The sequence below is a fragment of the Oncorhynchus mykiss genome, chromosome 2 (assembly GCF_057628025.1).
Source record: "Oncorhynchus mykiss isolate SJ-2025 chromosome 2, ASM5762802v1, whole genome shotgun sequence".
Lineage (NCBI taxonomy): Eukaryota > Metazoa > Chordata > Actinopteri > Salmoniformes > Salmonidae > Oncorhynchus > Oncorhynchus mykiss.
The window spans coordinates 94,827,470-94,853,530 of NC_143023.1; the positions used below are offsets into that span (position 1 = coordinate 94,827,470).

General features: G+C 41.8%; 1 protein-coding gene across 1 annotated transcript in view; it reads left to right on the forward strand.

Annotated features, from left to right (window-relative positions):
- The window catches only part of LOC110500328 (calcium/calmodulin-dependent protein kinase type 1D), a 56,994-nt gene that overhangs the window by 20,991 nt on the left and 9,942 nt on the right, over positions 1 to 26,061 (forward strand). Inside the window, exons 2-8 of the mRNA XM_036959770.2 lie at positions 6,731 to 6,862; positions 10,802 to 10,876; positions 13,616 to 13,754; positions 14,606 to 14,732; positions 16,089 to 16,164; positions 21,579 to 21,691; positions 25,817 to 25,895. Coding sequence (XP_036815665.2) covers positions 6,731 to 6,862; positions 10,802 to 10,876; positions 13,616 to 13,754; positions 14,606 to 14,732; positions 16,089 to 16,164; positions 21,579 to 21,691; positions 25,817 to 25,895 — 741 coding nt within the window. The remainder of the gene's footprint in view (positions 1 to 6,730; positions 6,863 to 10,801; positions 10,877 to 13,615; positions 13,755 to 14,605; positions 14,733 to 16,088; positions 16,165 to 21,578; positions 21,692 to 25,816; positions 25,896 to 26,061) is intronic.

The window sequence follows — 26,061 nt, forward strand, 5'->3', positions numbered from 1 at the left end:
TCTCTCAATACTGCAAGACAGATAAGAGGGTAGAAGGTTACTGGGGGGTTATGGGATGGTTGGAGTGACCTGTAGCTGTGTGTGTGTGTGTGTGTGTGTGTGTGTGTGTGTGTGTGTGTGTGTGTGTGTGTGTGTGTGTGGTGTGTGTTGAGGAGAGCAGGATTAACATGGATTTGATAACTAGAGGAAATGTATCAGGCCATCCACAACTGCATGTAGAGCCTGTTGGAGGAGCTGATTATAAACACTATATACTGTAATAGACAATGGAGCTTATTACATACTGTAATAGACCATGGAGCTGATTACATACACTATATACTGTAATAGACCATGGAGCTGATTATATACACTATATACTGTAATAGACCATGGAGCTGAGTATATACTGTAATAGACAATAGAGCTGATTACATACACTTTATACTGTAATAGACAATGGAGCTGAGTATATACTGTAATAGACAATAGAGCTGATTACATACACTTTATACTGTAATAGACAATGGAGCTGATTACATACACTATATACTGTAATAGACCATGGAGCTGAGTATATACTGTAATAGACAATAGAGCTGATTACATACACTATATACTGTAATAGACAATGGAGCTGATTACATACACTATATACTGTAATAGACAATGGAGCTGATTACATACACTATATACTGTAATAGACAATGGAGCTGATTATATACACTATATACTGTAATAGACAATGGAGCTGATTACATACACTATATACTGTAATAGACAATGGAGCTGATTACATACACTATATACTGTAATAGACAATGGAGCTGATTACATACACTATATACTGTAATAGACAATGGAGCTGATTATATACACTATATACTGTAATAGACAATGGAGCTGATTACATACACTATATACTGTAATAGACAATGGAGCTGATTACATACACTATATACTGTAATAGACAATGGAGCTGATTACATACACTATATACTGTAATAGACAATGGAGCTGATTACATACACTATATACTGTAATAGACAATGGAGCTGATTACATACACTATATACTGTAATAGACAATGGAGCTGATTATATACACTATATACTGTAATAGACAATGGAGCTGATTACATACACTATATACTGTAATAGACAATGGAGCTGATTACATACACTATATACTGTAATAGACAATGGAGCTGATTACATACACTATATACTGTAATAGACAATGGAGCTGATTACATACACTATATACTGTAATAGACAATGGAGCTGATTACATACTGTAATAGACAATGGAGCTGATTACATACACTATATACTGTAATAGACAATGGAGCTGATTACATACTGTAATAGACAATGGAGCTGATTACATACTGTCATAGACAATGTAGCGTATTGATACACTATATACTGTAATAGACCCTGGAGCTGATTTATATACTGTCATATAACATGGAGCTGATTATATACTGTAATAGACCATGTAGCTGATTACATCCTGTCGTGTCTATGGCTATGCCAGATTAAGTGATATGACGTGCTATTCTATAAAATAATTTCTCTGTAATTCATATTACCTGATTAAGCTAATCAGGTGAATGTAATTAACTAGAAAGTTGGGGCACCATGAAATAATGTTTATAGAGCTGTTATCTTCCGAATAAACTCTTAAAGACCTGGTAATCTTTTACATCAATAGCAGTCAATATTTAATCGTCACCTTGTTTAGTCTAATCTGAAAGTTGTAAATTCTTGGTTATCTTCACGAACCCTGGCAAACAAGTTGAATCAGCAATACAAAATTTGGTTGAATTATTTATTTACTAAATACCTAAATAATTACACAGAATTACATATACACAGAATGTATCATACATTGATTACAAATTATGTCATAAAGGAAAACGTCCCTAGCGGACGGAATAGATATGACAGCTGTTTACCTAAAGAAAGGGGGTGGGATTTTGAATGAAAGAGCTGGAAGACTGAGGAACAAAGGGAGAAGCTATGTCTCTTTCGGGCTGTAGGCAGCTATGCTATTGTAAATACAGTATCTTATGCATTCTAAATTACCGCCCATTTGAAAAAGGAAAATGCAATAAATATTTACTCTGAGCTGCGCTTCGATCGGTTGGTCGTAGATGGGAGGCCGGGTTGTCCTTTGAAGAATGTCTGATGGTAGAATGGACCCTTGGTAGTACTGTCGTCTTGTGGTAGAATAGATACTCTGTCCGTCCTCTCCTAGCCCACGTCTACAGTTGCTGCGCTAACGCGACGGCTAGGAAGTATCACGTCTTTAGTGAATAAGAGTTCAAAGTTCATACCAAGTTGCAATGCTATATGCTCATGCTATATTCTGGCTGGTATAGTCGAAATTCATCCATCCGGCGTGTAGGTCGTCACCGTCACATTGAAATTTGATGCTAATTTCGTTAGGTTCTCTAAGGTTGGCTTAGTTCTGTAGGTGGTCTTTGTCCTTTCAACACGGGGACCTCAAGTCCACACATCCTTGGAAAAGGAAGTTACATTTTCGTAACAGGGTATTTATAGGTTTGGGAGAGAGGGGCATGTTTCATAGTTTACAACCACTGTCTGTTCACATGGGCGGAGCCACTGAGTTGGCAGAGTTTACAACCACTGTCTGTTCACATTGGCGGGGCCACTGAGTTGGCAGAGTTTACAACCAATGTCTGTTCACATGGGCGGGGCCACTGAGTTGGCAGAGTTTACTCTATGAGAAACCGTTCTTTCATTAAGAAGCTAAATTACATTTAATCTTTTCACAAATAGTTTCATATTTAAACATTTAAATTGCACAACAATTCCATGTGAATCTGATAACTAGAATGCGTAGATTTTCCAAGATACAGTTTATGTCGTCCTATCATCAGTAATCATGTCTCAGACGCCAACTGATCTGACATCATATTAATTAAGTACCAACACATATTTTAAACTGGTTGGATTACCGAAATATGGTTCCGTTTCCCAACTTTTGATGTCACCAGACTCTCTCGCAATGTTAACAAAGTGATTTTCAATAGTCACATCGCTATAGTCACATCGGAGTAGAGAGAGGAAAAAGGGGAACGTTTTTATGGGGTTCATAAACCTCCCCCCTCAGGCCAACGTCATGACAATACTGTAATAGACCCTAGAGCTGATTATATACTGTAATAGACAATGGAGCTGATTACATACTGTAATAGACAATGGAGCTGATTACATACTGTAATAGACAATGGAGCTGATTACATTCACTATATACTGTAATAGACCATGGAGCTGATTACATACTGTAATAGACAATGGAGCTGATTACATTCACTATATACCGTAATAACACATTTTTGCTGTGTGGTGAAGGAGAACATAATGACATAACATTAAAGAGGGGATAGAAAAGAAGGGTAGCGTATAGGAGGGAGAAAGAGCAAGGGATAGACAAAGAGCAAGGGAGAGGAAAGATATTGAGGGATAAGAATGGTGGTGTAGCCCTCTCCAACATTCATTAAGGTGGACTGAGCATGTACATGGTAGCATAGCAACAGCTACAGACTGTTGGGGCAAATATTCCCGTAATTCCACATTGGATTTTTGTTAAATTTTAACGAATGGAGCCAGATGCCTGAAGAGGTTTAAAGACAATGCTATTTAAAGACAGTGCTATTTTAAAAGACAATGCTATTTAAAGACAATGCTATTTAAAAAGACAATACTATTTATAGACAATGCTATTTAAAAAGACAATACTATTTATAGACAATGCTATTTAAAAAGACAATACTATTTATAGACAATGCTATTTAAAAAGACAATACTATTTATAGACAATGCTATTTAAAAAGACAATACTATTTAAAGACAATGCTATTTAAAGACAGTGCTATTTAAAAAGACAATACTATTTATAGACAAATACCAAATACTAATTGAGTGTATGTAAAATTCCCCCAACTTAATGTGGGAAGCTTGTGGAAGGCTACCTGAAACTTTGACCCAAGTTAAAAATTTAAAGGCAATGCTACCAAATATTAATTGAGTGTATGTAAACTTTTGACCCACTGGGAATGTGATGAAAGAAATAAAAGCTGAAATAAATAATTCTCTCTACTATTATTCTGACATTTCACATTCTTAAAATAAAGTGGTGATCCTAACTGACCTAAAACAGGTAATTTGTACTAGGATTAAATGTCAGGAATTGTGAAAAACTGAGTTTAAATGTATTTGGCTAAGGTGTATGTAAATTTCCAACTTTAAATGTATGATAAACAGAGAGTAGCAGTAGCGTAAAAGAGGGGTTGGTGGGTGGCGGGTGGCGGGACACACCTTCCTCAGATTTCATGCACTAGCTGTTGTTTACAAATACCCCCTTCGTGTGCTGTTCTATCTAGCCGGTGCAGCGTGTATCCCGCGAGCTGAATATCCATGTCATCATTCAGCCAACATTCCGTGAAACATAAGATGTTACAGTTTTTGATGTCCCGTTGGTAGGATTTTCGTGATCGTACCTTGTCTAATTTATTGTCCAATGGTTGCACGTTGGCGAGTAATATTGACATGTCCTGTGCGTCCTGCTTGTTGAAAAAAATCTTTGTCTAATCCGAGGTGAGTGATCGCTGTCCTGATATCCAGAATCTCTTTGTCTAATCCGAGGTGAGTGATCGCTGTCCTAATATCCAGAATCTCTTTGTCTAATCCGAGGTGAGTGATCGCTGTCCTGATATCCAGAAGCTCTTTTTTGCCGTAAGATACGGTGTCACAAACATTATGTACAAAATAGGTTACAAATAACGCGGAAAAAAAACACATAATAACACAATTGGTTGCGCGCCCGTACAACTGCTGCCATTTCTTCCGGTGCCATTTTAGCCTGAAGAACATCATTGGACAAGAACAGCTCCAGTACAGAACTACACCATTTTTTTTTAAAGGAACACAGCAGAGCATCTCTTTATTACGGCTAGACCTCTCCCCATCTTTGCAACCATTGAATCTATATGTTTTGACCATGACAGTTTACAATCTAAGGTAACGCCAAGTCATTTAGTCTCCTCAACTTGTTCAACAGCCACACCATTCATTACCAGAGTCAGCTGAGGTCTAGCACTTAAGGAATGATTTGTACCAAATACAATGCTCTTAGTTTTAGAGATGTTAAGGACCAGTTTATTACTGGCCACCCATTCCAAAACTTATTGACGCACCCATCCCTTTAGCGGGATCATTTTCATCAACACCCGCTGAATTCAAATTAAATTACTACAAATATTTAATTTTCATGTAATCACAAATGCAATATAGCAAAACACAGCTTAGCTTGTTGTTAATCCACCTGGTGTGTCAGATTTCAATAAAGCTTTTTGGCGAAAACATAACAAGCGTTTATGTAAGAACATATCTCTCAGTAAACAAAATATTACAAACAGCTAGCAGCCAAGTATATTGGTCACAAAAGTCAGAAAAGCAATAGATTAAATCACTTACCTTTGATCTTCGGATGTTTGCACTCACGAGACTCCCAGTTACACAATAAATGTTCCTTTTGTTCCATAAAGATAATTTTTATATCCAAAATACCTCCATTTGTTTGGCACGTTATGTTCAGAAATCCACAGGCTCGAGCGGTCACGACATCGCAGATGAAAATTCCAAATAGTATCCCTAATGCCCACAGAAACATGTCAAATGTTTTTTATATTCAATCCTCAGGTTGTTTTTTAAATATATAATCGATAATATATCAACCGGGACTGTCGCTTTTTCAATAGGAGAAGGAGAGACAATGGCTGCCCCACTCTGTTGCGCAAGCAACACTCTGCGAACACCCATGTGTTCGCATGATGTTATCTTTCTCGCTCATTTTTCTAAATAAATGCCTGAAACTATGTCTAAAGACTGTTGACACCTTGAGGAAGCCACAGGAAAAAGGAATCTGGTTGATATCCCTTTAAATGGAGGCAAGGCATCCAATGGAACAGAGAGCTTTCAGGAAAAACAGCACTTCCTGGTTTGATTTTCCTCAGATTTTCGCCTGCAATATCAGTTCTGTTATACTCACAGACAATATTTTAACAGTTTTGGAAACTTTAGAGTGTTTTCTATCCTAATCTGACAATTATATGCATATTCTAGTTTCTGGGCCTGAGAAATAGGCAGTTTCAAATAGGTATGTCTTTTAGCCAAAAACGAAAATCCTGCCCCCTACACTCAAGAAGTTGAGGGTTTTAGTGACTTCATTAGCTGTGGTTGCTGATGCGTATATGGTTGAATCATAAGCATACATGGACACACATGCTTTGTTTAATGCCCGTGGCAGGTCATTGGTAAACATAGAAAAGAGTAGTGCCTAGAGAGCTGCCCTGCGGTACGCCACACTTTACATGTTTGACATTAGAAAAGCTTCCGTTAAATAAAATATTTTGAGTTCTATTAGATAGATAGATAGCTCTGAATCCACGATATGGCAGAGGTTGAAAAGCCATAGCACTTAAGGTTTTCTCAACAACAGGTTATGGTCAATAATATCAATGGCTGAAATCTAACTGTCTGTCTGTCTGTCTGTCTGTCTCTCTCTCTCTCTCTCTCTCTCTCTCTCTCTCGCTCTCTCTATCTCTCTCTCTCTCTATGTCTCTCTCTCTCTCTCTATCTCTCTCTCTCTCTATGTCTCTCTCTCTCTCTCTCTCTCTCTCTCTCTCTCTCTCTCTCTCTCTCTCTCTCTCGCTCCACAGTGGTGCATTCTCGGAAGTGGTAATGGCCAGGGAGAAGACCACAGGGAAGATGGTTGCAGTGAAGTGTATCCCTAAGAAAGCACTGAAGGGGAAGGAGACCAGCATCGAGAACGAAATCGCCGTGCTAAGGAAGTAGGTACCAGAGGGGTGGGGTAACTCTGCCTCTTGGAGAATCATATGCAGTGTCTCAAATACCGACCTGTTCCGTCCTGTTGCTATGCTCCTTCCCTGTGACTCTTCAACTGTATCTATCTAGTAAAAAGAACATCTGAAAAATGTAGGTACCGTAACACAAAAACACTGCACTTCACAGTATGGGTCTTACTGTATGAAACCCAACCCTCCCAAAATGTCACAACGCCTGTACTAGATATCATCTCTGTGCAGGTTGATTCATACCTTGGACTTTCCCTTCCCCTCCATATCTGGCTTACCAACCGCTGGTCAATAAGAGGTTTTTTTTCAGCAGTCATTCATATCCAAAGCGTCTTTACAAGTTGAGTCACGTACATGGACTAGAGTGAGTCAAAGCAACTTACACCTTCACCAGCCGTTGTGGTGCCAATGCCAGTTCTAGTTATGTGTTACTCATTCAGTCATATACAGTAGCTCCACTCTGTCCGAGTAGCTCCACTCTGTCAATAGAGAACACATGACTTGATGTGAGCATGCAGGTGAGGACGGCACTAGCTCTCTCCATCCACCCCCCCCCCCCCCCCCGAGTTCATGGGTAATTCTCCTCAGAGCCTGGGGTTATCCATCAGTCACTCTTGATGAGAATTTGGTTGCTGTTGGGCGGAGTAAGTTGCTTGGTTACGATTGCCTTCTTTAGATTCTGCTGCCCTTTCTATTTCTCTCTCTCCCTGTCTCTTTCTCTCCATCTATCTCTCCCTTTCTCTCTGTCTCTTTCTCTTGTCTCTCTCTCTCCATCTCTCCCTTTCTCCTTGTCTCTTTCTCTCCATCTCTCTCTCCGTCTCTCTTTCTCTGTCTCTCCTTCTCCGTCTCTCTTTCTCTGTCTCTCTTTCTCTCCTTCTCTCTTTCTCTCCATCTCTCTCTCTTCTCTCTCTCTCTCTCTCTTTCTCTTGTCTCTCTCTCTTCCATTTCTCTTTCTCTCTGTCTCTCTCTCTCTGTCTCTCTCTCGCCGTCTCTCCCTCTACGTCTCTCTCTCCATCTCTCTTTCTCTCCGTCTCTCCATCTCTCTCTCCGTCTATCTTTCTGTCTCTCTTTCTCTCCTCTCTCTCACTGTCTCTCTCTCTCTTCTTTCTCTCTGTCTTTCTGTCCCTCTCTCTCTCCGTCTCTCTCTCTCTCATCCGTTTTGTATTTCTCGATGCTTTATCCCAGCACCCTGAAGCAGCAACATTGTGTGTAGGTTTCACACACACACACACACACACACACACACACACACACACACACACACACACACACACACACACACACACACACACACACACACACACACACACCCCTCCTCCTCCTCCTCCCCCTCCTTCACCCACCTGTCTCTCTAAACAAGGCCCATCATTAGTTACGTCCTCGTTTCCATGGCGTTTTAGTGTTCACCCACACCCTGTTGCTTGGACACCAGCTCTCTCCCACCTCACTCTTTGTTTCAAGCGTCTGCTTCAGGGTCATGTTCATGAAAGCATATTGTAGCAAAATGATTTGCAACGAAAAACCCACTGAAATCCATTGTTTCTTATTGGACAAGTTCAAATAGTACCTCCCTGTTTCATTCCATTCCATGGACCGTTTTCTTCTGTTTCGTGCCTACTGAACAGGACCCTGGTGCTTGTTGTGCTGGTTAACCATGACAGGGCTACCATTACACTGCATGAGTCACTCGCTGATGATTAGTAGGAACGTTGAGTGGGTTTCTTTGGCTGCCTATGGCCCATAGGGAAAAGGGTGCCAACTAACAATGACTCAATAATTCATTCCTTCTGCTATAAAGTCTAAAAGTTATGGGAATAGTTAGAAAACTGTCTGTCAGACGTTTTACAATGTAAGTTTACTTTTAATCTGTCTGCATATTTCACGACATGGCAAATGGGTGTGTGTTGAGATACCCAATGGATTGGACAATATTATTTTTGTCACTTATATTGAAGAAGTTCGTTTTTATTTTCCCTTTAACTAGGCAAGTCAGTTAAAGAACAAATTCTTATTTTCAATGACGGCCTGTGACATGTGATGTTAGGGGAACATGTGATGTTAGGGGAACATGTGATGTTAGGGGAACATGTGATGTTAGCCTTCCAAATGAAATAATTGTTTTTCATATGAAGTCTTAACCAAGTCAGTGGCCACGACCCCCGTGAGCACAGACATTTACTTCAGCGTCACGGAACGCCCCTTCTTTACTCCACTCACGACTAATTATACATTTAGACCAAAACATGCCGGGTTGCTGCCGGTGTGTGAAGTGGTTCTAGCTGTGACATGAGAGCATGGAACGGTAGCTACATGTTGAAATGGTTGGCGATTTAAATAAAGACCAGTTACGTGCAGCTGAATACATTACAAACTGTTGAGACATCTACCTCTCTATAGACCAAGCACACTTAAGGCGTGAACCGGATGTTGCAAAAGGGTTTAAAACTACAACTCTACCGAAGGACAAGACCAGAGAACGTGGGGGATCATCCCCACGCTGAAATGGTCAAGAAATCTACAAACTAAAGAGCCGATTATTCAGTCTGCTGCTGTTTAAGTACCTCAGTCTGGTAAACGCAACCGATTGAACGACGAATGGTACTCTGAAAGATCCATTCTGGAGAACATTTCCTTGTCAAACAACCATTGGTACGTCTGACATATCCATTATAACAGACACTATCCAGAGCCCGCTGAACAAGTTAAACAACGACAAAAGACCTTGTGACTTCTGGGAAACGCAACCAGAGACTTTCCTGTCGACTCTCTCCAGCAGACGGATCGGAGTTCACAGAGAGAGACAACAAAGGCATACACTTGTAAATATGTAAAGTGCAATTTCTTTTCAAATGACTGGCTGTTCATGTTCAAAGTATTAGCATTTCCCTGAGTGTAATAATCAACTGTATGTACGTGGGTCCACTCTGAGTTTCCCTCTCTTGCGCTGTCCCCACCCCTTTCCTTTGTCTACCAAGCTGTCATATCGGTTTCGTCCACTAGGGACTTTTCTTTGTATCATGTTAGTAACCAATGTATCCTGTGTGTGTTTATGTAATTCTGTGTGATTATTTAGTTAGTTAGTCAATAAATAATTAAGCCAATTGGTATATCGCTGATTCATAATTTATGCTAGGGTTCGTGCAGATATCCAAGGGTTTGCAACATTCAGAATAGGACTGATGAGGTGATAATACATTAATAAGTGACTGTAATCGATAAGATATGAAAATATCTGAAGAGAGTTAAATTCGGGAAATAGCAACTCTTTAAACAACATTTTCCTGTGGTGCCCCGACTTCCTAGTTAATGAATGTTTACATGATTAGTTTAATCACGTGATGATGATTACACAGATCATTTATTTGATAATATAACAGTCTTCACATTAATGAATAACCAACGTTACGACACAACATTGAGTGTGGATACAGTGGGAACATGTGGGTCTGAGGAAGTGTGATGTCATTAATGTTTGTTGAAATGTGTGTAAATGTAAAGTTGTCTGTTGTTTTTGCCTATATATGTTTTACTAAAATATGACACACAAAAAAAAGGAATAGGGGCCATTTGACCCTTAACCTCTGTCTGTACTCAAGGCTGGAGAAACGTTGAAGTAGAGGGTTCAACAGGTTCACTGTCTGCCTTGTCGTCACACACATCTACTCACAATCACTTTGTAACACACACACACACACCACTAATGAACTCACACACAACCATTCACTCAGTCACTTTGTATCACACACACACACACACACACACACACACACACACACACACACACACACACACACACACTTAATTCATTGTAATGAACAAAGCCATTTTGTGAAGAAATTGTGCTTTATTGTGCTGGGCATTAAAATTATGAGTTTAATAGTGAGTGAATTAAATCCACTGTTTTTCTCTCTTCAGGATAAAACATGAGAACATTGTGGCTTTGGAGGACATCTATGAGAGCCCCAACCACCTATACCTCATCATGCAGTTGTGAGTAGTACCTTCTGTCTGTCTCCGTCTGTCTGTCTGTCTGTCTGTCTCTGTCTCTGTCTCTGTCTGTCTGTCTGTCTGTCTCTGTCTCTGTGTCTGTCTGTCTCTGTGTCATATTTCTAGAAGATGTTCCAGTACTCAAGCTGTAGTAAATAAGATGTTCCAGTACTCAAGCTGTAGTAAATAAGATGTTCCAGTACTCAAGCTGTAGTAAATAAGATGTTCCAGTACTCAAGCTGTAGTAAATAAGATGTTCCAGTACTCCAGCTGTAGTAAATAAGATGTGCCAGTACTCAAGCTGTAGTAAATAAGATGTTCCAGTCCTCCAGCTGTAGTAAATAAGATGTGCCAGTACTCAAGCTGTAGTAAATAAGATGTTCCAGTACTCCAGCTGTAGTAAATAAGATGTGCCAGTACTCCAGCTGTAGTAAATAAGATGTTCCAGTACTCCAGCTGTAGTAAATAAGATGTGCCAGTACTCCAGCTGTAGTAAATAAGATGTTCCAGTCCTCCAGCTGTAGTAAATAAGATGTGCCAGTACTCAAGCTGTAGTAAATAAGATGTTCCAGTACTCCAGCTGTAGTAAATAAGATGTGCCAGTACTCCAGCTGTAGTAAATAAGATGTTCCAGTCCTCCAGCTGTAGTAAATAAGATGTGCCAGTACTCAAGCTGTAGTAAATAAGATGTTCCAGTACTCCAGCTGTAGTAAATAAGATGTGCCAGTACTCAAGCTGTAGTAAATAAGATGTTCCAGTACTCCAGCTGTAGTAAATAAGATGTGCCAGTACTCCAGCTGTAGTAAATAAGATGTTCCAGTCCTCCAGCTGTAGTAAATAAGATGTGCCAGTACTCAAGCTGTAGTAAATAAGATGTTCCAGTACTCCAGCTGTAGTAAATAAGATGTGCCAGTACTCCAGCTGTAGTAAATAAGATGTGCCAGTACTCAAGCTGTAGTAAATAAGATGTGCCAGTACTCTGTATCAGTGTGTGCACTGGAGCAATTCAGTCACTTGGATAATGTATCGTGTTTTGCAGCTGTAAGCGTTTGGCCTTGGCTCTAAGCCATAGAGTTGCTTTTATGCTTCCTTTATATGTCATTGTTTCTGTAACACTGTAGCAAACACAGCGAAAAGATGGACTCTAGGGCCGGTTTCCCTAGACATAGATTTAGCCTTGACTGAAAAGCATGCTTAAAGGAGAAATGTCAATTGAAATAGCCTATTAATCCAGGACTAGACGTAAGTGTTTGGGAAACCAGACCTAAGTGAAGGTTAATTCAGTCCTCTCTCCCCTCAGAGTGACCTGTTTGACTCAATGACTGTATATATAGAGTGACAAGGACATCGATCACGTGACACGATTCATTCCTATGTGAGCATTCAATGGTGCATTGAAGCCAAATGAAGTTGGTTAAGATGGAGTCTCATGGAGACATAACACTCCAGGAAGTGACATTGCAGGCTAGCTCGGTGTTGCCCCCGCCAGAACATTCATACTTTTTGAGCATCGGGGAGCTGTCATTCACGTCCAATATATATTGTTGTGCACCGCACAACACGTAGTGATTCAGGGCTAATCTCTACAGCCACCTGGCTAAACTAAAACACCTCACCTCTTCTAAGATGTTGCAGTCCGTTTCCCGATGCTTGACATAGTAGCTCAGCCAAGATGGCACGAAGTAAAAAGGCTGCATCGTTTTTTTCCAACCTGCATCTCCATCCAGAATCTCCTCTTTGGGTTGAACTGGGATGTGGACATGAAGCTAGGATTAGGATTAGGGTTGAGGCTATGGTTAGGATTGAGGCTAGGGTTAGAGTTGAGGTTAGGGTTGAGGTTAGGGTTAGGGTTGAGGCTAGGGTTAGAGTTGAGGCTAGGGTTAGGGTTGAGGTTAGGGTTGAGGCTAGGGTTAGGGTTGAGGCTAGGGTTGAGGTTAGGGTTGAGGCTAAGATTAGGGTTGAGGCTAGGGTTAGGGTTGAGGTTAGGGTTGAGGCTAGGGTTAGGGTTAGGGTTGAGGCTAGGGTTGAGGTTAGGGTTGAGGCTAAGATTAGGGTTGAGGCTAGGGTTAGGGTTGAGGTTGAGGCTAGGGTTAGGGTTGAGGCTAGGGTTAGAGTTGAGGTTGAGGCTAGGGTTAGGGTTGAGGTAAGGGTTGAGGCTAGGGTTAGGGTTAGGGTTGAGGCTAGGGTTGAGGTTAGGGTTGAGGCTAAGATTAGGGTTGAGGCTAGGGTTAGGGTTGAGGCTAGGGTTAGGGTTGAGGCTATGATTAGGGTTAGGGTTGAGGTTGCGGCTAGGGTTAGGGTTGAGGCTATGATTAGGGTTAGGGTTGAGGTTGAGGCTAGGGTTAGGGTTGAGATTGAGGCTAGGGTTAGGGTTGAGGCTAGGGTTAGGGTTGAGGCTAGGGTTAGGGTTGATGCTAGGATTAGGGTTGAGGCTAGGGTTAGGGTTGAGGTTGAGGCTAGGGTTAGGGTTGAGGTTGAGGCTAGGGTTAGGGTTGAGGCTAGGGTTAGGTTTGAGGCTAGGGTTGAGATTGAGGCTAGGGTTAGGGTTGAGGCTAGGGTTAGGGTTGAGATTGAGGCTAGGGTTAGGGTTGAGGTTAGGGTTGAGGTTGAGTTTAGGGTTGAGGTTGAGGCTAGGGTTAGGGTTGAGGTTGAGTTTAGGGTTGAGGTTCAGGCTAGGGTTGTGGTTGAGGGTTAGAGTTACAGTTGGTTAGGGTTGATTCAGTTCTTGTGTCTCTGTCTCAGGGTGTCTGGGGGTGAGTTGTTTGACCGCATCGTAGAGAAGGGCTTCTACACAGAGATGGATGCCAGCAGACTCATTAAACAGGTGTTGAATGCTGTCAACTACCTCCACGACATGGGCATCGTACACAGAGACCTCAAGGTACGAATACACACGCGCACACACACACGCACACACGCACACACACACACACACACACACACACACACAGTCACCTACCTCCACGACATGGGCATCGTACACAGAGACCTCAAGGTATGAATACACACGCGCACACACACACGCACACACACACGCACACACACACACACACGCACACACACACGCACACACACACACACACACACACACACACACACACACAGTCACCTACCTCCACGCTATGGGTATTGTACACAGAGACATCAAGGTACGGACATGCACTCGCACACAATCTCTTTCTTTATCTCTCTCTCTCTCTCTCTCTCTCTCTCTCTCTCTCTCTCTCCCTCTCTCTCTCTCTCTCTCCCTCTCTCTCTCTCTCTCTCTCTCTCTCCCCTCTCTCTCTCTCTCTCTCTCTCTCTCTCCCCCCCCCTCTCTCTCTCTCTCTCTCTCTATCTCCCCCTCTCTCTCTCTCTCTCTCTCTCTCTCTCTCTCTCTCTCCCCCCCCTCTCTCTCTCTCTCTCTCTCTCTATCTCCCCTCTCTCTCTCTCTCTCTCTCTCTCTCTCTCTCTCTCTCTCTCTCTCTCTCTCTCTCTCTCTCTCTCTCTCTCTCCCTCTCTCTCTCTCTCTCTCTCTCTCTCTCCCCCTCTCTCTCTCTCTCTCTCTCTCTCTCTCTCTCCCCCCCTCTCTCTCTCTCTCTCTCTCTCTATCTCCCCCTCTCTCTCTCTCTCTCTCTCTCTCTCTCTCTCTCTCCTCTCTCTCTCTCTCTCTCTCACCAACAGGAATACTCAGGAAGCGTTTAATGATACATTTTTTCCATACATGTGTTGTTGATGTGCTTCCTCTGTCAGCCAGAGAACCTTCTCTACTACAACCCCCATGATGAGGCTAAGATCATGATCAGTGACTTTGGTCTGTCTAAGATGGAGGGGACAGGAGACGTGATGGCTACAGCCTGTGGAACACCAGGATATGTGGGTGAGGAGGCTCTCTGGTTGCAAGGGTGTAACTTTGTGTTGCAAATTGTGGGGTGCCCCCCCCAGGAGATTTTATTTTGAAGAAATATCTGTGAAATTGTTGTTTCTGGTGAATTCTGGGCTACAACTGAATAATGACTGTATTACTTTAAACTGTGAGTTTGTCTCTTAACAGTTCAGATAGTAACCATGTTTGGCAATTATTTTGGAGAACGTCTATGAGAACGTCAGTTCTGGGGTGCATTCAGTTCGATCACATTTTTTGGTACATTTGTGTACCGAATGACACGTTTCCCCGGACCCCAGGAAGGATTAGCTGATGCCTTGGAAGCAGCTAATGGGGATTCATAAAAAAATACAAGTACTGCCTGAGATTCAGAGAAACAGCCCTTCTATAATTCTATAGCCTACTTGAAACTAGTTGTTTCAACGTTTATAATACTACCAAAGTTATCTTTGAACTGACAAAATTGAGCCCAATATAACCGTTACCAATTATCACTCGTTTTGAGAAATGGCATTCACACATGAGATGCATATCTAGTCACTTCGTAATTAAATAATTCTTATTTGTACTTATGAATTTACCATGTGTGACTACTTATTTATTTATTACAAGTTAGCTCACAGAATGAAGGGTTTGTTAGGGAGGGAGGGAGGGAGGGAGGGAGGGAAGGAAGCTCTTGCTCCGTTCTCTTTACAAGCCTTGCACAGATTTTTTCCCTTCACAAACCACGACCTCTGAAGACCCGGGCCAAACCAAAAGCATTATTGGCAGCGGGGGGGGTCCAATCATAAAATAAGGAATTGAGTAGTACTGCTTAGTCTAAAGCCACAGAAAGTCAGTAGCTATGGTGGGAAAAAATGTACTATCCATCGAATTCATCCTGGTATATTATAGGGAGGGTTATGACCCCTCTGTCCACCCTGCAAGTTACGTGCCTGTCTGGTTGTGTCCCAATTCCCCCCAGTGTACTCCTGTTGAACTCCTCCCCACGCATTTAGAAGCTTTGGATTGGTGTAGGACATTCCAGGAGCTAGAGAGTGTTTCCAGCATATTTCTTACAACTGCCCTTCCCTCTTAAATCAATGAATAGTAGTGAACAAGTGCACACTACTTAGAGCAGAAGGGTACAACATGTGGAAACAAAATCTGCGTCGTTAGACAGACAGGAAGACGAACAGCTATGACGTATGGCAGTCTGAAGTAGTAGTAGTAGTAACCCAAACATTGACCTCATCTACTTGTATCTCTTTAACTCTGGCTAACCTAAACTTATTTGACCTAATTTAACCTCAGGAAACATCACCCACACAATGTTCTATATCAATCTCTACCGTATGATGTTCTCCACAGCCCCCGAGGTTCTGGCTCAGAAGCCCTACAGCAAAGCAGTGGACTGCTGGTCTATCGGAGTCATCGCTTACATTCTGTAAGTATCTTATACTGTAATGTGTAGGGTGTCCAATAAAACACCCCTGTATATTTTGATGGGTCATTGGGACAAATAATATGTTAATTGTGTTGATAATCCTCCAATCGTCTAAACCGCATGTATCTCATCATCTGTTTGAAAGTTATTGAAGTTTTTACCTCTTTAGGATGGCCAAAATTAGGGGGACTAAATCAATGGAGGTCAGCAGGGAAAAATGGTTAAAAAAATAAATCAGGAATATTGCACATCATCGCTTCTGCTAGGCTGGATTCTGTACAAGAATTAAGGATACTGGCTACCTGACAGGCTACCTGACAGGCTACCTGACAGGCTACCTGACAGGCTCACTTTCCCGTTGAACTGATCATCTTTATTTTTAAATCAGCAGGACATAAAACAAGGTTAATGTAAATTGACAACTTATTAACATCAGAAAACGTTCATATTTTTGCCATCTCTGAAACACACTTAGATAATTCCTTTGATGATGCAGTAGGAGCTATACATGGTTATAGAATATACAGGAAAGCCAGAAATGTAAATAGGAGGTGTTGCCATGTACAGTATGTCCAGAGTCATATTCCTGTTAGGCTGAGAGAAGATCTCATGTCAGATGATATGAAAGTAATATGGATACAGGTTCATCTGCCTCACCTAAAGCCAGGTTCATCTGCCTCACTTAAAGCCAGGTTCATCTGCCTCACGTAAAGCCAGGTTCATCTGCCTCACTTAAAGCCAGGTTCATCTGCCTCACTTAAAGCCAGGTTCATCTGCCTCACCTAAAGCCAGGTTCATCTGCCTCACTTAAGGCCAGGTTCATCTGCCTCACGTAAAGCCAGGTTCATCTGCCTCACGTAAAGCCAGGTTCACCTGCCTCACGTAAAGCCAGGTTCATCTGCCTCACCTAAAGCCAGGTTCATCTGCCTCACGTAAAGCCAGGTTCATCTGCCTCACCTAAAGCCTGGTGCATCTGCCTCACCTAAAGCCAGGTTCATCTGCCTCACGTAAAGCCAGGTTCATCTGCCTCACGTAAAGCCAGGTTCATCTGCCTCACCTAAAGCCAGGTTCATCTGCCTCACCTAAAGCCAGGTTCATCTGCCTCACCTAAAGCCAGGTTCATCGTCCTCGCTTAAAGCCAGGTTCATCTGCCTCACCTAAAGCCAGGTTCATCTTCCTCACTTAAAGCCAGGTTCATCTGCCTCACCTAAAGCCAGGTTCCTCTGCCTCACCTAAAGCCAGGTTCATCTGCCTCACCTAAAGCCAGGTTCATCTGCCTCACGTAAAGCCAGGTTCATCTGCCTCACCTAAAGCCAGGTTCATCTGCCTCACCTAAAGCCAGGTTCCTCTGCCTCACCTAAAGCCAGGTTCCTCTGCCTCACCTAAAGCCAGGTTCATCTGTCTCATCTAAAGCTGATTCTCGTAAGAAGTTTCTATAGACCACCAAAAAGTCAGTATTTGGTCTATACAGTTCCTTCAGAAAGTACTCAGACCCCTTGACTCTTTCCACATTATGTTATGTTACAGCCTTATTCTAAAATGGATTAAAAAATATATAATCCTCACCAATCGACACACAATGCCCCATAATGACAAAGTGAAAACAGATTAGTAGAAATTTTGCAAATTAAAAATAAATAAATAACAGAAATACCTTATTTACAAAAGTATTCAGACCCTTTGCTATGAGACTCAAAATTGAGCTCAGGTGCATCCTGTTTCCATTTATCATCCTTGAGATGTTTCTACAACTTGATTGGAGTCCACCTGTGATAAATGAAAAAGATTGGGCATGATTTGGAAAGGCATACACCTGTCTATATAAGGTCCCACAGTTGACAGTGCATGTCAGAGCAAAAACCAAACCACAGGATTGTGTTGAGGCACAGATCTGGGGAAGGGTACCAAAAAATGTCTGCAGCATTGAAGGTCCCCAAGAACACAGTGGCCTCCTTCATTCTTAAATGAAAGAAGTTTGGAACCACCAAGACTCTTCCTAGAGCTGGCCACCTGGCCAAACCGAGCAATCGGTGGAGAAGGGTCTTGGTCAGGGAGGTGACCAAGAACCTAAGGGTCACTCTGACGAAGCTCTAGAGTTCCTCTGTGGAGATGGGAGAACCTTCCAGAATGACAACCATCTCTGCAGCACTCCACCAATCAGGCCTTTATGGTAGTGACTAGACGGAAGCCAATCCTCAGTAAAAGGAACATGACAGCCCGCTTGGAGTTTGCCAAAAGGCACCTAAAGACTCTCAGACCATGAGAAACAAGATTCTCTGGTCTGATGAAGCCAAGGTTGAACTCTTTGGCCTGAATGCCAAGCGTCACGTCTGGAGGAAATCTGGCACCCCTACGGTGAAGTACGGGGGTGGCAGCATCATGCTGTGGGGATGTTTTTCAGTGCCAAGGACTGGGAGTCAGGATATAGGGAAAGATGAACGGAGCAAAGTACAGAGAGATCCTTGATGAAAACCTGCTCCTGAGTGCTCAGGACCTCAGACTGGGGCAAAGGTTCACCCTAAGCACACAGCCAAGACAACGCAGGAGGGCTCTGAATGTCCTTGAGTGGCCCAAAGGTGATTCAACAAAGTACTGATTAAAGGGTCTGAATACTTATGTAAATGTGATATTTCAGTTTTTTTTTTTTTTTTCATACATTTGAAACATCTTCTAAAAACCTGTTTTTGTTTTGTCATTGTGGGATATTGTGTGTAGATTGATGAGGGGAAAAATACAATTGAATCCATTTTAGTATAAGGCTGTAACTTGCCCCCGCACATTGACTCAGTGCCGGTACCCCCTGTTTATAGCCTCGTATTTTGTTTTACTTTTTATTTTTTACTTTGGTTTATTCAGTAAGTATTTTCGTAACTCTATTTATTGAACTGAATTGTTGGTTAAGGGCTTGTAAGTAAGCATTTTACGGTAAGGTCTACCTGTTGTGTTTGGCGCATGTGACAAATACAATGTAATTTGATTTGTGTCATGCAAAGTTAGCTTTTTGCAACCCGCGGAAACAACTTTGAAGCACAACTTGTAAAATCCTCAAAGTTGATGCAAGAAAGCTGCGTTGCTCTGTCAATCAATCAAATATATTTACAAAGCCCTTTTTACATCAGCCGATGTCACAAAGTGCTGTACAGAAACCCAGCCTAAAACCCCAAACAGCAAGCAATGCAGGTGTAGAAGCACAGTGGCTAGGAACAACTCCCTAGAAAGGCAGGAACCTAGGAAGAAACCGAGAGAGGATCCAGGCTCTGAGGGGTGGCCAGTCCTCTTCTGGCTGTGCCAGGTGGAGATTATAACAGAACATGGCCAAGATGTTCAAATGTTCATAGATGACCAGCTGGGTCAGATAATAATAATCACAGTGGTTGTCGAGGGTGCAACAGGTCAGCACCTCAGGAGTAAATGTCAGTTGGCTTTTCATAGCCGATCATTCAGAGTTAGAGACAGCAGGTGCGGGAGAGAGAGAGAGTCGAAAACAGCAGGTCCCGGACAACAGAGCTCAATGCTTATTATGGGATGTATTAGGTTACAAAATCCAACCTTTTGGGGTATACTGTTAATGAAATGTTAGCGAAACACCCCAATGAAATATTCAGAACATGAATAATCATATTTGTCTTGGTAAAATGTATTTTATAACACAAGGAAGTGAAAGCTCGTTTTCACGCACTCTGACAGAGTGGATGGACACCCTATAATGTAGAATTTAAGTAGGCTTTACATAGGGCTTATGAAGGCTTCATTTAGCCTCTATAAGATATACTTTGTTTAAAATGTGTCCATGAAACACGATTAGATAATCTTATATGCTGTATATTGAGAATTCCCCCCGCGGAGGGCGCTACAGGACGTTTTTTAGTGTTGTTTATGTTTGGCTCAGCTGAGCCTGGCTCTCCACATGTGAGGAGATATCAATCAGTGTACAGCTCCTGGTAACAGCCAATCAGCTAGTGCCCACTTGCCTCACACTCTGTATATGAGCTGATCATGCACCCTCTGATGGCTAACGACATCTAGCTGATCCTGCGCTTGCTAGCCAGGCCCTATGCATTCTCTTCCATCCCTATTTAACTAGGCAAGTCAAATTATTATTTACAATGACGGCCTACCCCGGTCAAACCCGGACGACGCTGGGCCAATTGTGTGCTGCCCTGTGGGACTCCCAATCACGGCCGGACGCGATACAGCCTGGAATCGAACCAGGGACGGCAGTGACGCCTCTTGCACTGAGATGCAGCGCCTTATACTCCTGTGTCACTCGGGAGCAAATGTCCTAGAAATAGGACATATTGCCAATGTGTGTTGCCTTCCAGTGCAGATCAGAGGTAGATAGATAGAAGTTAGTATGTTCATGGAGTGCTTGGGTGAAAACCATATGTCAATACCCCTGTTTGTCAATAAAGTTTACTGTGTATTTTAACTCTCTGTGAGCTCCTCTGACCGGGAATAGTTTTTTGTTGTTGTGAGTCACAGACCAGTCAAATAAGAGGGTATTTCCACACATTCTCTATATGATATTCTGTTCTGAAAGCTTTCAGTCAAAACTGACCAGGATAAATGCACCTGGATTAAGCTGCCCAATCAATTCAATTTAGTGGAAACGCTTGTTAGTTTGAATAGAACCCTCTAGCCTCGTTAACCACTCCTCGTTAGGTGTGAAGGCTGTTTGTCACGGTCTTCCTCCTCTTCATCTGAAGAGGAGAGGCGAGAAGGATCAGAGGACCAATATGCGGCGTGGTATGTGTTCATAGTGAATTTTAATAAAGAGAACACTGAACACTATACAAAAGAGTAACACAAAACAATAAACCAAATAGGACCGTGAAGCTACAAATGAGACCTGTGCTGAACACAAGCCACTAACATAGACAATCACCCACAAACAAACAGTGCAACCCAGGCTACCTAAGTATGATTCTCAATCAGAGACAACTAATGACACCTGCCTCTGATTGAGAACCATACTAGGCCGAAACATAGAAATGCCCCAAAACATAGAAAAACAAACATAGACTACCCACCCAACTGACGCCCTGACCATACTAACTAAATACACAACAAAGGAAATAAAGGTCAGAACGTGACAGAAAGGTAATCAGGTGGAATAGTTTCATCGTCTCACCAATTAGAAAGTTGTTGCAGTAGTTAATTAGAAAACATGGCAACACTAATGTGATACTATAGCTCCGATAATTTGTTTTGATTTGGATAATCTCTGTGTAACAAGTGTTGTGATCAGAAGATGTGCCGAAGACATAACAAGGCAAGATAAGGCAATATCAAATAGATTGCGTTTTCTGTCCAAATAAGGAGTAGGCTTTCCCTTGGTATTCTACTTTTAAGTTAGACGATGGCACTAACATAAAGCATCCATATTGCTGTGTAATTAATGATCTGTTCCCTAGGTTGTGTGGCTACCCTCCGTTTTATGATGAAAATGACTCCAAGCTCTTTGAGCAGATCCTCAAGGCCGACTATGAGTTTGATGCACCGTATTGGGATGACATATCTGACTCAGGTGAGGTGTGTGTGTGTGTGTGTGTGTGTGTGTATATATATATACAGTGCCTTGCGAAAGTATTCGGCCCCCTTGAACTTTGCGACCTTTTGCCACATTTCAGGATTCAAACATAAAGATATAAAACTGTAATTTTTGTGAAGAATCAACAACAAGTGGGACAAAATCATGAAGTGGAACGACATTTATTGGATATTTCAAACTTTTTTAACAAATCAAAAACTGAAAAATTGGGCGTGCAAAATTATTCAGCCCCCTTAAGTTAATACTTTGTAGCGCCACCTTTTGCTGCGATTACAGCTGTAAGTCGCTTGGGGTATGTCTCTATCAGTTTTGCACATCGAGAGACTGACATTTTTTCCCATTCCTCCTTACAAAACAGCTCGAGCTCAGTGAGGTTGGATGGAGAGCATTTGTGAACAGCAGTTTTCAGTTCTTTCCACAGATTCTCGATTGGATTCAGGTCTGGACTTTGACTTGGCCATTCTAACACCTGGATATGTTTATTTTTGAACCATTGCATTGTAGATTTTGCTTTATGTTTTGGATCATTGTCTTGTTGGAAGACAAATCTCCGTCCCAGTCTCAGGTCTTTTGCAGACTCCATCAGGTTTTCTTCCAGAATGGTCCTGTATTTGGCTCCATCCATCTTCCCATCAATTTTAACCATCTTCCCTGTCCCTGCTGAAGAAAAGCAGGCCCAAACCATGATGCTGCCACCACCATGTTTGACAGTGGGGATGGTGTGTTCAGCTGTGTTGCTTTTACGCCAAACATAACGTTTTGCATTGTTGCCAAAAAGTTCAATTTTGGTTTCATCTGACCAGAGCACCTTCTTCCACATGTTTGGTGTGTCTCCCAGGTGGCTTGTGGCAAACTTTAAACAACACTTTTTATGGATATCTTTAAGAAATGGCTTTCTTCTTGCCACTCTTCCATAAAGGCCAGATTTGTGCAATATACGACTGATTGTTGTCCTATGGACAGAGTCTCCCACCTCAGCTGTAGATCTCTGCAGTTCATCCAGAGTGATCATGGGCCTCTTGGCTGCATCTCTGATCAGTCTTCTCCTTGTATGAGCTGAAAGTTTAGAGGGACGGCCAGGTCTTGGTAGATTTGCAGTGGTCTGATACTCCTTCCATTTCAATATTATCGCTTGCACAGTGCTCCTTGGGATGTTTAAAGCTTGGGAAATCTTTTTGTATCCAAATCCGGCTTTAAACTTCTTCACAACAATATCTCGGACCTGCCTGGTGTGTTCCTTGTTCTTCATGATGCTCTCTGCGCTTTTAACGGACCTCTGAGACTATCACAGTGCAGGTGCATTTATACGGAGACTTGATTACACACAGGTGGATTGTATTTATCATCATTAGTCATTTAGGTCAACATTGGATCATTCAGAGATCCTCACTGAACTTCTGGAGAGAGTTTGCTGCACTGAAAGTAAAGGGGCTGAATAATTTTGCACGCCCAATTTTTCAGTTTTTGATTTGTTAAAAAAGTTTGAAATATCCAATAAATGTCGTTCCACTTCATGATTGTGTCCCACTTGTTGTTGATTCTTCACAAAAAAATACAGTTTTATATCTTTATGTTTGAAGCCTGAAATGTGGTCGCAAAGGTCGCAAAGTTCAAGGGGGCCGAATACTTTCGCAAGGCACTGTATATATATATATATATATATATATGGGTCTTTCTATAAACTAGGGAACCAGTGAGTATTTCCTACACAGGACAACTTGTTACAGCTGCTGACGAGTCATTGATAATATCATATCATTACGTTAAGATATAATGGGGGGGGGGGAATCATAGCTATATTCAACACAATTCACAAGTTGATTTAAAACCTGTTTAACCCTTTATCATGGTTGTTGTCTTGAATGATTTGTCCAAAATTGTGTGACATAAAACATACCTTTTCTGTCCTTGCATTAATGGCAGTGTAAGTTATCGTTATATAATATTTTAAGCATTAATCAGTTCAATTAGACATTGAACTTGAATCCTGTAAGATGGATCCAGCTGTTGGACAGTTTTGTTTTTTTATAGCAACCTGGACTTAGAGACAGACGTAACATAGTAAAAGAAAACCCGGAACACTTAAATTAGTATGATATGTTACGTTTCATATGCGACAGTCCATCATTACTTTAAGACATGAAGGTCAGTCAACGCGGAAAATGTCAAGAACTTTGAAAGTTTCTTCCAGTGCAGTCGCAAAAACCATCAAGCGCTGTGATGAAACTGGCTCTCATGAGGACCGCCACAGGAAAGGAAGACCCAGAGTTACCTCTGCTGCAGAGGATAAGTTCATTAGAGTTAACTGTCTCTCATGAGGACCGCCACAGGAAAGGAAGACCCAGAGTTACCTCTGCTGCAGAGGATAAGTTCATTAGAGTTACCTGGCTGTCATGAGGACCGCCACAGGAAAGGAAGACCCAGAGTTACCTCTGCTGCAGAGGACACGTTCATTAGAGTTACCAGCCTCAGAAATTACAGCCCAAATAAATGCTTCACAGAGTTGAAGTAACAGACACATCTCAACATCAACTGTTCAGATTAGACTGTGTGAATCAGGCCTTCATGGACAAATTGCTGCAAAGCCACCACTACTAAAGGACACCATTAAGAAGAAAATATTTGCTTGGGCCAAGAAACACGAGCAATGGACATTAGACCGGTGGAAATTTGTCCTTTGGTCTGGAGTCGAAATTTGAGATTTTTGGATCCAACAGCCTTGTAACACCGTGAGACGCGGTGAGACGCGGTGTGGGTGAACGGATTATCTCTGCATGTGTATTTCCCACCGTAAAGCATGGAGGAGGAGGTGTTATGGTGTGGGGTTGATTTTCTGGTGACACTGTCTGTGATTTATTTAGAATTCAAGGCTCACTTAACCAGCATGGCTACCACAGCATTCTGAAGCGATAAGCCATCTCATCTGGTTTGGGCTTAGTGGGACTATCATTTGATTTTTAATAGGACAATGGCCCAACACACCTCCAGGCTGTGTAAGGGCTATTTACCAAGAAGGAGAGTGATGGAGTGTTGCATCAGATGACCTGGCCTCCACAATCCCGATCTCCACCAAATTGAGATGGTTTGGGATGAGTCGGACTGCAGTGTGCAGGAAAAGCGGCCAACAAGTGCTCAGCATATGTGGGAACTCCTTCAAGACTGTTGGAAAAGCATTCCAGGTGAAGCTGGTTGAGAGAAGGCCAAGAGTGTCCAACGCTGTCATCAAGGCAAAGGATGGCTTTTTTGAAGAATCTTAAATATAAAATACATTTTGATTTGTTAAACACCTTTTTGGTTACTACATGATTCCATGTGTTATTTCATAGTTTTGATGACTTCACAATTATTCTACAATATAAAAAATAGTAAAAATAAAGAAAAACCCTTGAATGAGTAGGTTTTCTAAAACGTTTGACTGGTAGTGTACATTTTCCCTGAAATTCAAAAGTACTGTTTACATTTCAAAAGTTCAGGCAGGAGAGCAATATAGTCCATTTCACTCACCTATCAATATAACGCGTTGTCATCCTTACTGCCTCTTATCTGGCGGACTCACTAAACACAAATGCTGTGTTTGTAAATTATTTCTGAGTGTTGGAGTGTGCTTCTGTCTGTCTGTCCGTTTGCTTAATATAAGGAATTCGATGTATAGTATTTACTTTTACATTGTACTTTTACTTAAGTATGGCAATTGAGTACTTTTTCCACCACTGTACTTAAGTACATTTACTGTAAAACCAAATACTTTTAGATGTTTACTCAAGTTGTATTTTACTGGGTGACTTTCACTCTTACAATGAAAGTCCTTGAATTTGACTTGCCAATGTCCGTATGAACCCTGATTTAAAGGATGTATGTTGTTGTATAGGTGGAGTTTTGGCGATTTGCATATTTTCACTTTTGTTCCTCGTGGAACTGTATAAACTTTTTTAATTTTGTTGTTTCAAACCATTTTTTAAAATCCCAATGCCCCATTATTTATAGAAAGACCCAAATGTACAGTTTGTGTGCGTGTGAGTGTACCCAATTGTTTGTATTTAATGCTGTCTTGAATGGATGGAACATGGTGATATTGTGTGTCTTCCTCTGTTCCACAAACAGCCAAACAGTTCATCAGCTCTCTGATGGAGAAGGATCCAGAGAAGAGATTCACCTGTGACCAGGCTCTAGCCCACCCCTGGTGAATGTCTATCTACCACCACACCATACTATACCACACCATACTATACTATACCACACCACACTATACCACACCATACCATACTATACCACACCATACTATACTATACCACACCATACTATACTATACCACACCATACTACACTATACCACACCATACTATACTA